The sequence below is a fragment of the Rhagoletis pomonella genome, unplaced genomic scaffold, assembly GCF_013731165.1.
Source record: "Rhagoletis pomonella isolate Grant_MI unplaced genomic scaffold, Rhpom_1.0 Rhpom_scaffold_00001, whole genome shotgun sequence".
NCBI lineage: Eukaryota > Metazoa > Arthropoda > Insecta > Diptera > Tephritidae > Rhagoletis > Rhagoletis pomonella.
In genome coordinates, this window is record NW_023458555.1 from 15468042 (window position 1) to 15482830 (window position 14789).

The 14789-nt window shown below is 33.0% G+C and overlaps 1 protein-coding gene across 1 annotated transcript in view; it reads left to right on the forward strand.

Annotated features, from left to right (window-relative positions):
- Window positions 1-14789, forward strand: part of LOC118737483 (lateral signaling target protein 2 homolog) — a 60365-nt gene that overhangs the window by 11779 nt on the left and 33797 nt on the right. The window contains exons 3-5 of the mRNA XM_036468061.1: window positions 1378-1600; window positions 11574-11703; window positions 11866-12264. Of these exons, the coding sequence (XP_036323954.1) occupies window positions 1378-1600; window positions 11574-11703; window positions 11866-12264 (752 nt within the window). The remainder of the gene's footprint in view (window positions 1-1377; window positions 1601-11573; window positions 11704-11865; window positions 12265-14789) is intronic.

The window sequence follows — 14789 nt, forward strand, 5'->3', positions numbered from 1 at the left end:
AATAAATAAATAAAGACGTTTAATAGGTTACTAAAAATTAACTGAAATTAAAAAAAAAAATATTTTTCCTATTGAATCAACATCTAAAAATAAGGAAAAGAAAAGAAATCGCATCAAAAAAGTATTTTTTAAGCAATTTCTTCATTATCCAATGCTCGGATCTAATTACTATGGGACCACCTCGGAGACACCAAATCGGTTGACGTGGTCCAAAGTTATGTGATAACATACATAAAATAAAAATTTCCGATGAATTGATAACCTTCTCCTTTTTTGAAGTCGGTTAAAGAGAAAAAACACCAATTTAAGATTAAAATGAAACAAAAAAAAATCCTTTTAAAGAAATAAAATTTAAAAATTAATTTGAAAAAAGTATATATAAATTAAGTTTCTACAAATCAAATTAAAAAAATTTGTTTCTTTTTAAAAGAATAAAATCTAAAAATTTTAAGAAAATTATTTTAAAAGAGAAAAAATAATATCCTTACAACTTAATTAAACTTAAAAAAATATGTTTTATTTTTAAAATATTATAATCATAAGATTACACAAAAAAATTAAAACCAAAACGAAAACTAAATGAAATAGGGAAAAGAATTTAATTAGTTTCTAAGAAATAAATAAAATTTTTTTTTTTATAAAATCTGAAAATTAAAAGAAATAAATTAATCTAAGAAAAGAAATTGAAGTAAAAATCTCAGTTTCTAAAAATGCCATAAAATAACAGAGCCGCGTTAAAATTTTTTTTTTCAAATTTTAATTTTTTAATATTCAGCAAATTGTTACACAAGTGCTTCCTGTTAACGGACCTTTTCAACATGAAATTTGGCCAGGGATCTTTTTTTTGGAACACCTTCGATTCAGAGCAAACAACATCTTTCCAGCTACATATCTTCACTTACGCCCTTCCATTGTCTTACAAAAGATATTCAACTATTCTTGCCACAAAAGCCCGGTATATTGGTTTTTTATTATATTATTGCCCTTAAAGACAATTCAAGTCCACAATGTACCTTAAATTAATTGGCAATGTGTACACTTCAGTTATTTTTGTAGTTGGTAAATTGCTGTAGGCGTATTGCAAACAGCCAATAACCACTAATTGTGGGTGTGTTTTTATAGTTGTACAAGCCGTGTAATCAACGCTGCCTAATTTCATACATCAACATGCATACATACATACATACTACATACTCGTACATATATTTTTACCGAACGCGTGTCCCTCCATATCGAACTTCTTTTATGTGATTTTGTACTTCTTTTTAATTATCGTTTGTAAATCGATGTACATACATATGTATTTAGGCTTGTATGTACATACATACATACGTCTGATGCTCGCTTCCTTACTTTTCTTTCATTTTCTCTTTACAGAATCACGATTCAGTGCTGATTAACGGCACATGTCAGATACCGGATCCTGTTTACAAATTGGTCGGATCGATTATTTGTTTTTATATACCGTTATTTGTTATGTTACTCACATATTGTCTTACAATACGTCTATTGGCGAAGAAAAGCCATAACCTGGATGGAATGTGTCAGCCTCAGCCACCGGGTTGGGCGAGTATTTGGCTGGGCCAAAGTAGCGCTTTTGGTAAGTTAAATGTACAAAGATGGATAGAAATAACCATTTACCTAAGATAAGTACTTATACGTACATATGTATATTTATGTATGTATACATATATAAAAATACTTACGGGTTTGCGCAGAAATTTGTTTATTAAATAAATAATAGGTAAGAAAGTTAACTGACCATGAATTCGGGCGATAGGGGACTAGATTTTAAATCTATTTAAAGGAATGGAAGGGGTTTCAATAAGCGTATATATGTAAAAAATAAATAAAAAGAATAAAACATAAATATAATCATTATGGTGTTCAATATTTTCGAAGTGGTTTTTGTTTTTTGCTGCCACCTAACAAATTTTTAGTTTTTGCCCTAAAAAAATATAACATCTAAAAAAATTTGAATTTTCAACTTAAATTGTGCCGAAATCATATTATATTTTCCATTTGAAGAACATGGGATTTTTTTACTATTTGCATTTAATTTTTTTCTCTCTGAAAAAAAAACTTTAGAAAACCGTAGTAGAAAGCGTAGCAAATTTCTTAAGAACTGCGTACTGCCTCAAGAAAATTTTACACAAGAAAATTTCTTAGGCATTTCTTGAACGTCATTTTGTATGGAATTTTTGCGTTTTCTTGAGAAGTGCATACAGGCCTTATGTATGAAAACCAGCGCCCAACCGATATCCCACAACTTCCATATGCAATTCATCACATCACTCATACGCCATGTGTACCGTGTGCACCTGTTTACCTAAAAAAATGTGTTGTACAATGTACATTTTAATCTTGAATAATTTTCGGAAGAACAAAATTTATCAAAAAATCAAGAGAGATCTTTTTTTAGAGACTTTAATTCTATATTAAAGTATATATAGGCTATGTTCTTTAAATTGGATTGAACATTTTTAGGGCAAAAATTAAAAATTCACGTGGTGGCAGCAAAAAAAAATCATATTTATAATAGCATATATGATTCTCACAATCTTTAGTTCCACTAAAAGCCAGAGGATAATTTGTTTTAATGGCTGCTCACTAATCAAGATATTTTGAAGAGAGCGTATTTTAAAGAAATGCCACCAATACCGACTGATACAGTTAGTGCTGAAAGAAAAATAGAATTAAATTTATCGACACTGATACTTTAGATAATTATGTATTATATATGTATGTAGGTGTTTAGAATAGATATATGAGGCATACTTGTAACAAAAGCCACTAAAAATCCACTGGTTTGAGTGCCCCGATTGTCTTTCATGCATCTTAGGAATTAGGAAGTTGGCACTGCACCACGGCAGTTGTGTTAAACTATCAAAGCATGTGATGGATGAACTTCAGTATTACATATACTACAGATGGTACCAACACGAGTAGAAAATTACCCAAACCTGCGGCAGGGTCATGGATTTACCTGCATTTACAAAAGAGACCACATACTGGAGGAGAGGATACAGGAGTGGTTTTGGCCATTCACTCATCTTCAGAGTCGAGGTCAGACCATTCGCTCATAATGGGAATGAGTCGGCACGGAAACATTTGTCAATGAGCGCTTAGTGACGCCGTAGGTGAGTCTTATTTGTCCAGAAGAGGAGAAAAGCGAAGGCGAAAGCAGTCGTCGGAACGCGGACAGGAGAAGTCCTGCTGCGTGGGTGCAATTCGCCAAGCAGGCGATGAAAAGTCCAGGGAATGTATTTTATGGAAATTGATTCAATAGCGACTAACGTTTTTGACTTAAAAACTTGAAAAGGGAAAATATTCAAAGATTCAAAGTAAAAATGTTTCTTATAATTATACTATTTAGTTTATAGTTTTCCTCTTTTTTCTTGTAGGATAAACATTTCTAAAATAAATGTATTTTTGATGATTTTTCGGTTTCGGAGAAGGACATATTTCCAAAGAAATCTGTGGCTGTTACGAGATGAAGGGGCACTGAAATCTTCTGCTGGGAGGTGCAAAAGTAGAAATTTATTGGCTGTGTCCCTTAATGCCTGCACCGTTATAAAACCTCGTCTTAAAAAACTATCAAATTTTTTCAAAGGCGGGTCGCATTCCCTCCAAAGAGGGATGGAAAATGGGGTTTCATGTACGCCAAACACATTCAGATATTTTTGCTAAAAGAAGTAGCTAATCATCTGCATAATTAAAGCAAATACCTAGTAAGACCCTCTGCGTTTGAGAACAATATGAGTTTTTCCCACCTGTAGCTACTCGAAACCTGGGCAAGCAGCTGCTTCTTTGCCTTATCTAGCCAAATGGTCTGATGTCGTTGTATTTTCAACATAATTCAGGCGGTACTGGCGTGGCCAAACTTGTATGGAAGTAGTTGGAGAGCTAGCCAATGCCTTATGTGCTGTTAGTACAGAGCAGTGTTGCCATATTCCCAGTTTTAACTGTAAATTACAAATGTAGTAAGAAAAAAGTTTTTCCGAAATTTTCGATTTGAACAAATAATTTAAAATGTTTCTTTCGGGCTTTTTTGTAAGTCAATTTTTAAGACAAAAGGAGACGATAAATGAAGAGCGTTTCCGCATTCCAAGCAAATACTTTCTGCTGCCCTTTGCATTCACATCGCCACAGGATATGTAGAAAAAATATTTTCCCAAATCAATTAGAATAAAACAAGATATAAACTGAAAATTCCAGCACTCTCTGTTATTTTAAGAACTAAAAATTTCTTGAAAAAAGTGCCTCAGCAGCTTTGAGATATACAATCAACGCTCAAAAAAATTAAGCTGTTTACGAAAAATAATGAAGCAGAATTTTATTAAAACAAAATGTGATTTCAATATTCCATCTTGTAAAGTCGGTTTTTGTTTAGTTAAGTTAAGTTACACGGTTTATGTTATTTAATATTAAATTAATCGATTTTTAATAATATTTGACAAAATTAAAAATTTTAATTTTTTGGAAAATTTCTTCGATTTTGAAGGTTACAATTTTTTGGTTAAAAAAACAGTTATTTTTCAGAAAACTCCAATTTTTGATAAAAAAAAAAAGGTCACACTGCTACAGGCACATAAACTCCTTCCTCTCCAGAAATTAAGATTGCTCCGCTACCTTTGACATAGATTTCGGTTCCTTCAATTTATATATAGGCAGTGCAGGTATGGAGCCAGCACTCTGCCTCAGGGAGATCAGAAGTTATAGAAGTACATACAAAGGCAATAGTAGCTTACTAACCGGTGGCATTGAAAAGGCCTTTACATCTTAATCTCTGCCTTCAGCAATTTTCGCCTCACTCAAGTGAGAAAGTAAGCCACCCTGAGAACGAATGCTATGAAGACCACATTTGAGATATTGACCTCCTTTTGCCTAAATCCTAAGGACCCTCTGCGATAGCTTTAAAAGAAGGTGGCATTGTCAAAAACACCGTCATTGTCAACAAATCCTGCTAAGAAATATATTTTGGCTAAGAAAAAATAAAAACCCAACTTTCTAGATATGTCTGGCGATATTCACACTTTTTCCAGCAAATGCAATGCAACTCTTTCACATCACTTTTTAGGTATTAGGCTGTCGAGGGAAAAAAAACTCATACACTATTTAGCTACTTCGGTATTAGCGTCTACGATCTGATATAGTTGTGCGCGACTCGAGTGACTGCTTCACATCACCCATTTAGTAAATATTAGGAATTACATTGTATCGATATATGTTTACTAATAATACATTCTGAAGCCCTTCTTTCTTCCCTTTTAAATTTAGAAATCTTGTGTTGATTTATTCACAACCTTTTGCTAACGTCATACAAATAAATTAAGCTATTTTCCACTTTGAACACAAGTTTAACTGTCTGCCACCTTTCCAATATTATTTTATAATTGATTCTCTTTTCATTATGCAATGCATTACCAATCAATATTGACTCGTTACTCAAAAATAGATTTTATTGACTAAATAGACCAATTATCTAGAACATGTTTCAATGTTCCCACTGTTTCAATAGCATATACATACTTATTCATAGACACACAATCAATTCCGGCATGTTTTTAGGCTAAGTACTACAAAATTCTCGCATAATTTGTCGTTGAAGGTCAGCGAATTAAAAATCACTAAAAATAACAAACGAGACTAGAACTAAAAATATTCGGAATAAAGAGGAATTTAATGGCATGACACTAGCAAGACATGCACATTTTACGCCTTGCTTGGTAATTGTAGGGACTGTGGATATTCACAATGAAAGATAAGAATGCTGGATTTATTGGAGGACGTCCCTTATTAAGATCATTTCCCCGAGACCACTCAGTTTTTATTCAAAACAAACCAAAAATTTACAAATTCTTTGCACAAAAAACTTATGTGCTTCTTTGGCTTTTTGAAGGCATATTGTAAATGTAAAATATTAAGAAGCCAATATGGGATTACTTTTAGAAATACTTAAAAAAATTTACTTTCTTTTTGAAAAATTTCGCAACCAATATAACCCTCGCCTCCTACCTCTCCGACTCAGCACTCTGCATAGCCATTCCAAGCAATTCCATTAGCTGCATAATCCAGCACCAAACAACATTGAGATGCCAATCTAGACGCACATTGCGAGTACAAACTAACTGACTAGCTGATGGTACACAAATGGCTGGATGTTGGACTGCTGGCTATACTTTAAGCCAGCACGTCGCTCAACTACTGCTTCATTCTTTTTCTTCTTTCTGCATAGGGAAGCCCGAGTTTTTCAACTTTTCTTTTCATGGTATTGCGTAAAATTGTTTGTTAATATGTATGTACATATGTATGTATGTATGTATCGTTATGTATCTCCAGTCGGTATGCTGACATCGGTGCTGGTTAAGGAAATGCTGGTGCGAGCCGCTTTTGAATTTGGCGGAGGTGAGGTTATATCTGCTTGACATGCATGTAATTTGGTTGACTCTGGGCTGTTTGACTGTCACGTCTATTACTGTATATGCAGTTACTAGAATTACAATAACGATAATGTATGCACTGGCTTTAAAAGTTGTGCCAGAGGTATGTAACGATAGCCGATAAAATAAGCAAAAGCGGCTAATGCAAAATAAATAACTAGATTATGTATATTTTCAGTTGCACAGTGAGAAGTAATGTATTAAATCTTTCCCATTCTCTCTGTAACATTTCGATAGACACCACGTGCCACGTATGCGGTTCATTACAAAGAGAAACAATAATGTTTAAGTATTGATTTTTATTTATTTTATAAACAAATAGCGATTAATATAAACCTGAATCGAAATGTAATCAGTAATTTTTGCTTTTAGTTTTTTAGGCAATAACTGCAAAGTTAAATTTTATTTATATTTTAAAGCGGTCGAAAGGTCCCGAAAAAAGGTTTAGAAAAAGTTTATAAATTACCAAAAAGAAAACACCGTAGAATGAAAAACGATACCCGACAAACTTTTAAATTTCCAAAAAAATATCGAAGTCACAAAAATTTTAAAAAGTCTCAAGAAAATTTTACAAATTACCAAGACAAAATATTATTGAAAAGCAAAACCCGAAGAGTCCCGAAAAAATATCGAAATATCCCAAAAAGTTAAACACGAAGTATCCATAATAGTCCCGAAAATTTTTCGAAAAATAAAACACGTAGAATCGAAAGATTTTGTAAAATAAAACTCGAAGTATCCCTAATACTTAGTCCCGAAACCAACAAAAATAATTTAAAAAAAAATAATAAATAACGAAGAAAAAATATCTTAAAGTGAAACCCGAGAATCCCAAAAGGTTCCGAACAAATATCGAAAGTGATCGAAAAATAAAACACGAAGTATCCCGAAAACTGCGGTAAAAATCTGTTAACAGTCTGAAAGAAAATGTATAAATTAAAAACAATATACCGATAGTCGAGACCTGCAAAATTACGAGAAGTCCCGAAAATAGTTTGTATAATAGTAGTAGTAGTAGTAGTAGTAGTAGTAGTAGTAATAGTTCCGAAAAAATCTACTTATGTCTCGAAGAGAATGTACAAATTGCCAACAAAAATTTGGAGAGCGAATCCCTAAAAATTTCCTAAAGCCCCGAAAAAAGCTCGAAAGATTCCGAAATACCTAAAAATAATAGTTTTGAAAAAATTTACAAAAACCAAAAAATACCGAAAAGCAATACCAGAAGAATCTTGAAGTATCCCATAAAAATCTCGAAAGATGGGGAAATATAAAACACGAATAATCCTTAGCAATTTTAAAAAAATTTACAAAAGTATAAAAAAAATTTAAAAATTCTTATAGCAAACTACTGAAAAGCGAAACCCGAAGAATGCCGAAAATATCTCGATTCATCCCGAAATATAAAGTGGAAATAGCCCCTTCATTTCCAAAAAATAGCAAATTATCAAAAAAAATACTTAAGAGCGTAACCCCAAACATTTTTAAAAGTCCGGACAAAACCAAATCGCGAAAAATAAAACGCGAAGTATTCTTCATAGCCCCGAAAAAAATATTTTTGTATGTCTCGAAATATATTTTACAAATTTTACAAATTACCAAAAAAAAAGTACTGAAAGCGAAAGCCAAAAAATTAAAAACTAAGATAAAACGAGAAGTATCACGCGAAAACCGGTTAAGGTTCCGAGAAAATTTACAAGTTGCGAAAAAGCGAAAAAAATACCAAAAAGAAAATACCGAATAGCGAAACCTGGAGAGTCCCGAAAAGTTCTGAAATCATCTTCGTAGAGCCCAGAAAAAATTTCGAAATTTTTAAAGATTCGGAAACCTCAAGTATCCCGGAAAATATATGCATTTTAATAAAAATACCGAAAAGCGATACGCGAAGTATCCCGAAAGGTACCGAAAAAATTCTGAAAAGGGTTGCAAGAATCATGATAAATTTCGAAAAGAATTCAAATTCAAGGGGGGAAGTCAAAAGCCATGACTATTTTATAATTTAGTTCTGAAACTACCTTTGTACCCAGAAAGTTAACGAAATATTTCGGTGTAGTAGAACAAGAAACGCAAGTGCCTAAAAGATTTTTCTTATTCTCTGAATGCATGCCTAAGATACATTTGGCTTCGCGAGTAAATACTAAACGTTTTTGGAAATAAAGGAGCTTTAAACTAAACTAATCTTGGTCTGGTAAAGCTAGGACAATCACAAAACAGGTATTCTAAAGTTCCGTCTACTTCAAGGCAGTGGCCGACGTTGGCGTCCTGAGGTTGTTGTTGTTGTTGTAGCAGCAAACAAATACCCCAAAGACTTTTTGTGGAGTGTTGCTGGAGTGACAGTCCTTAGCCAGATATAAATCTGGGTCGTTCCGGTTACGTAGACCCGATTGTCGTGGGAGCGGGCGTCCTGGGGTCACACCGTTTGGTGCGCATATCAAAACATAATCGGTTGTGATCAGTTTGATGCCCACATAGTACGCTGATATCAGTTCTGTTTACTAAAATATAGTTTCTGTTGAAGGGAAAGCCCAATTTCCAATTCCTTTGTGCCAACTCGCCTATGCCCTCATTGCCTCGGGCTCCACTGTGACCTGATAATCAGCAGATTATTTGACGCAGGTTGAAATTGCTCATGCATCAGATTGAAACGCCATAGGCCATCTGCTAAACAGCACACGTTCTGTCTTCCATCTTTGAACCATCTGTGTGACAATGTACATATCTAGGACCATAAGCTAGGAGCTTTCTGCCAAAGCAGATCTCTTAACTTATACGATCAGAAACTTCGCAAGAATACCTGGTAGATATTCGGTGTTGCAGATACCTCATGGCTGCTCTTGCTTGGACAGAACTATAAAGAAGTCTATCCTGGAAACGACTACAGAGCCGCAGTTGAGTAAGTTCTCATTAATACAGTGACGGAGATATGTAGTACATGCATGGCATTACAAAGGTATGCTTTCTCCCGTACATGCAACACGACCGGTCAGATGGTCACTCTATTTACACTGAGGGAAAAATATCGGCCTGAAAATTAATTAATTTAATTATGTATATGGAATCTAAATGTTTCATTCTTGAAATAAGAATTTCGTACTCAAATCAAACATGATGCTTCTTTATTATGAGTACCTTTAAGACAAAATAATGAAATGAATAACCAAGAATTTATGCCCAGTTTTTAAATGACTAAGGATTTATGTCCACTTTTAAAAGTATCAAAAAATGTATGCCTGTATTTTTAGGTAACGAAATTTCGCGCACAGTTTTTAAATATTCAAATTTTTATGTTTCCTTTTTAAATTTTGAAAAATGTATGCTCAATATTTATAGAAACAAAATTATGTCCAATTTTATGTTACCAAAAACTAATCTCCTATTTTTAAATGAGCAAGTTTTTTTAACCAGACCCAAAATTTATAACCAATTTTCAAATAGCCAAATATTTATGTATAAACTTTTTAAATCCTCCAAGAATTTATGGCCAGTTTTTTGATGAACAAAAATTTATGTCCACTTGGAAGATCAAAAATTAGTGCCCAATATTTTAATAAGTAAAAACTTATTACCAATTTTTAAATGACCTATGATTTATGTGTACTTTTAAAAGTACCAATAATTTAATGTCCTGCTTTTGGAGAACAAAATTTTCAAATAACAAAAAATTTGTGTCCACTTTTTTATGCACCAAGAAATGTATGCCCAGTTTTTTAATAACCACAAATTTATGTCAATGTTTTAAATGACTGAAAATTAATGCCCAATTTTTAAATGATCAAAAATTTATTACAAGACCAAAAATTTCTAACCAGTTTTCAAATTACTACAAATTTACGTCGACTTATTAAATTTCCATAAAATTTTTGTGCATTTTTCAAGTGACACAATATTTATCGCCACATTTTCAGTAATCAAAAACTTATGGAAAGTACTGAAATGAAAATTTACATTCACTTCCTAAGCAAACAAAAATAAATGTCCAGTTTTTATGAGACTCAAATGTATTAAGTGCCAAAAATCGATGCACTGTATTTAAATGATGAAATAATTTTTAAGTGACCAAAGTCGGTATGCCCAATTCTTAAGTGGCAAAAATTAATGCTCATTATTTAAACGATGAAATAAAATATTTATGTACTTTTTTTAAGTTGCCAAACTTATGTTAAGTTTTAGTATAAAAAATGAATTCGCAGTTTCAAAACCACACATTTATGCCCACATTTTTAATGACCAATAATATATGTCGAGTTTTTAAATTGCCAAATAATTATGTCGAGATTTTTAATAATCAAAATATATGTCCACATTTTATGGCAAGTTTTTAAATTATCAAAATATGTTTTGTGTTGTTAAATTAACAAAATCAAAAAAACATTGCCCTGTTTTTAATTTTAAGCATTCATATGCGGTCTCCAACCACTGTGCGGTAATATTAAATAGAACTTTAGTTATACAGAATTCCACTTCCATTTGCAGGTATGCCAGCAGCAGCCCGCATGTCAACTGCCAACCAGTACGGTTCGGTTGACGTGTTAAATCCACTTAAAGCTATTGCCAGTGCATAGTAGTCAGTTGGTTGCTGACTAACGGCTTTCAGCTGCCAGCTACTAGTTAGATATTGAAAGTCAGTAGCTGGCGGCAAGTCAATGCTGAATGTTGGCAATGGACATACTTGGCTTACATTTTCATACATAGCACACGCCAGGACAGACCATGGCTATGCCACGCTTCTCCTGCACCAGCCAGCGCAATTTCTAATAATTGTGGTGCTTTTGCCCGCACACAGCTGCGAAAAAAGTATCATACATATATATATGTAGAGCATAGACATTCTCCCTTGTGTCTATTCGTTCGACCATTAAACTTAAATGACGACGACGATAATATGCATTTGTTATTTTGTGTGTTCCAAAGCATTTTCAGCCACTGCTATCCGACATTTTTTTTTTAATACACCTTTTTTTTTTATTTGCCTTGTAAGCAACTAAGCGTTAAGGCGTTTAAATTTTTGCTTTTAGCATACAATTTCGCCGATTTTAGGAATTATACTTGCGTAAACATAGAATTATTATACTCTGCCATTTTAAAATTTGTCAAAATTTTTCACATCTTTCAACTTCATGCGTTCCATTTCAGAGCGTCGTCGCACCTGGCGTCAACTTTTACGCCCGCACTCCAGCACAGTGACACAGGCGCAGTCGGCCAACTCCACCGATACGGAGCTCTCGACGCTGGACACTCATGAGCTGTGGCTAACCGAATCCAAGTAAGTTTGTATGTGCGTCCCAAGGCGGGTCATTTACCTTGGACATTTTTTTTTTGTGCTTTTTTGGCATTTTCCAATTTTCATTTGCATGCTTTTAACTTTTTCATTTCACGTCCCTTTTTCAATTTCGTTTCATTCACTTCCACCTCGATGGCATTGCAGTACTCCAAAGCATAGAACCACCACTGTGACGGCGCTACAACAATTCGGCGCCGAAATGTTAAAATTGTCGCGTGGCTTAGAGTCAGTGGCATCCTCGTCGACCACCTGCTCGCCAACAAAATCGGAATTTTCATCATCAAATCACTTCGCCGGCAATAGTCCGCAGCATTACGCGGTGAACAAGCAAGCAGCCAATCAACAGCACCAGCATCAACACCAGCACCTGCACCACCATCACCATCACCATCACCACCAACAGCAGCAGCAACAACAACAACATCTGAGTGGAGAACATCAACAAATACCCACAGCAGCGCTGGCGGCTGCCACAACCGATAGTACATCGTTGCTGCTGCGTTCGAGCAGTTTGAGGCGTAGTGCGCGGCGTGGACGCAAAAGGTAAGCAAAAATATAACTGGAGGCAAATGGAAGCGTATTTGAAGTTGAAAAATTTGGCATTCAAAATAGTAATGAAATTGGAAATGTAGAATGGGCGTTTTGGGCAGGAATGGCATGAATATTTGGCAAATTCTTTAAAAATGGTATGGCAGTGCGTATGATGAACTTGCCATTTCAAAGGAAGCGAAACAGTGGGCCGTATGCATAAAACCTAAGTTAATGCTTTTTCTTAGAATTTCACTCGATTTGTTCAAATAAATTTAAGTGAAAAAAAGCAATTGCTTAGTTTTTTATGCATACGGCCCAATATCAAGCCAAAATTGAAGTGTTGAATGAACATAAGTACAGCTAAAGATGAGAAAAACAACAATATGAAGTGCAGTGCAATTCACCATAATACTCTTGTTGAATCAAAATTTTGCGCGTGAACACTCGTGATTGTTGCGGTAATGACTGCACAAATCATACACCTCAATCAATTCACAAATAAATGGAGAGCATTGCGATTTTATTAGGGAAGTTAATATTTCAGAGATTTCGGGAAAAAACTTTTTAGGAAAAATTTAGATTTATGTCAAAATTTAATCCTATTAAAAATTTACCTTACATTTGAAAAAGTATTTTCTGGCCAAAAATAATTCTTAACAAAGTTAGAAAAATTTTCCAAAAATTACAAAAAAAAATATTTTTTTGAGGAAACATTTCGAAATTTTTTTAGAAAAAAAAATTATTTTGGGGAGCAGATTTCTAAGATATGTAAATAAATTTTTGGAAAAAATAATAACCTTAATTATACTCAATTGGAAATAGCAATTTTTTGACGTAGAATACGTCTTACCTTAAGGTATGGGGGCTATGTTCAAATGTTGTAGTTGTAATTTTTAGAGCTTCACAAAAACGCTTATTGCACGAGAACTAATAAAGCGATTTCAAAGAAAAGTGTGGCGTTTCAAAGATAAAATTCCAAACCTGTCGACAGATTCATTTTTGTAAATAACCAATTCGGTTTCTGTCGTAAAAACAACGGTAAACATTGCCTTATTTTGGGGTAAATTTTGAGCCTTTAAAGTGCTCTAGCAACTTATTGTTGGCATATATAACTTTCATTTTCGGGATATAGGTTCTTTGGAGCAGTAGAAATATTATCGGGTACAAATTTTATATAAATTTAACAAATATTGAGCATTTTAAGGCAAAAAATTGTTGAAAAAATTTGCAAATTTTTTTCATTACCAAAATGCACGAAAACCGCTCGAATGATTTTGTTTTTGTTTTCTTTAATCAAAAATTCAAGAGTTTTCCTTTCGTTTGGTATATGGGAAGTATTGGTTGATATCTTCTATATATATTTATTTTATTCAAATATATGGGCATAAATGATTTTCCATACAAAATCACCTCGTCATCATTTTGCAAACACGTGCATGCGTTGGAAGTGAGGAAAAGAGACAAAAAGTATGTATGTGTACGTGAGTACATAGTTATTTCGGCTTTTGATAAACAGATGGAGCAATATTTACATATAACCTAATCGCGTGTGTGTACATATGTAAATACATACATACGTATATATGTTGATTGCAGTTAATGTGGATCTGTTTCTATTTTTAGTAATCTATGTATGTCTATACATACAGATGTACATACATATTATATATGTACATACATATATGAACACATGTATGCATAATACGCGAAGACTTTTCGAATTGAAACAACATTTAGAAAAAGTCCAATCCAAGAATAAAAGTAAAGGTGAGGACGTACATAGATAAAGAAAAGGATAAAGGCCAAGGTAAAAATAAACACAAAAACAAAGTTGAGTAAAGATAAAGGCAAACATGAAGACCAACGTAAATTTAAACACTTTACTTATATGTATAAGTGCAAAGGTGAAGGGGAATATGTATATGAAGAATATGATAAACATAAAAATAAAAACAAAGATAAATATAAAGAAAAAGATGCGGATGAGGATACCGATAAAAGTATAGATGAAGGTAGAGGAAGAAAGATTAAAATAAAGGTAGTTGTAGAGAAAAGGATATAGATAAAGGCACAGAGACTCAATCTCGGAACTATTTCGGGATTTTAGGGATTCTCGGGACTTATCGATATAATCGATATTTTGTTGGTTTTTTATCGATTTTGTTATCGAAATTTTTATCGATATTGTTATTGATTTTGCTATCGATATTTTTGGAACTTATCGATATAATGATCGATATTTTTATAGATTTTGTTATCTCTTTATTATCGATTTTGTTATCGATTTTATTATCGATTTTGTTATCGATATTTTTATCGATTTTGTTATCGATATTTTTATTGGTTTTGTTATCGATATTTTTATCGATTTTTTTATCGATTTTTCTAACGATTTTGTTATCGATATTTTTATAGATTTTGTTATCGATATTTTCAGAACTTATCGATATAATGATCGATTTTGTTATTTATTTTGCTATCGATATTTTCACTTATCGATATAATGATCGATATTTTTATCGATTTTGTTATCGACA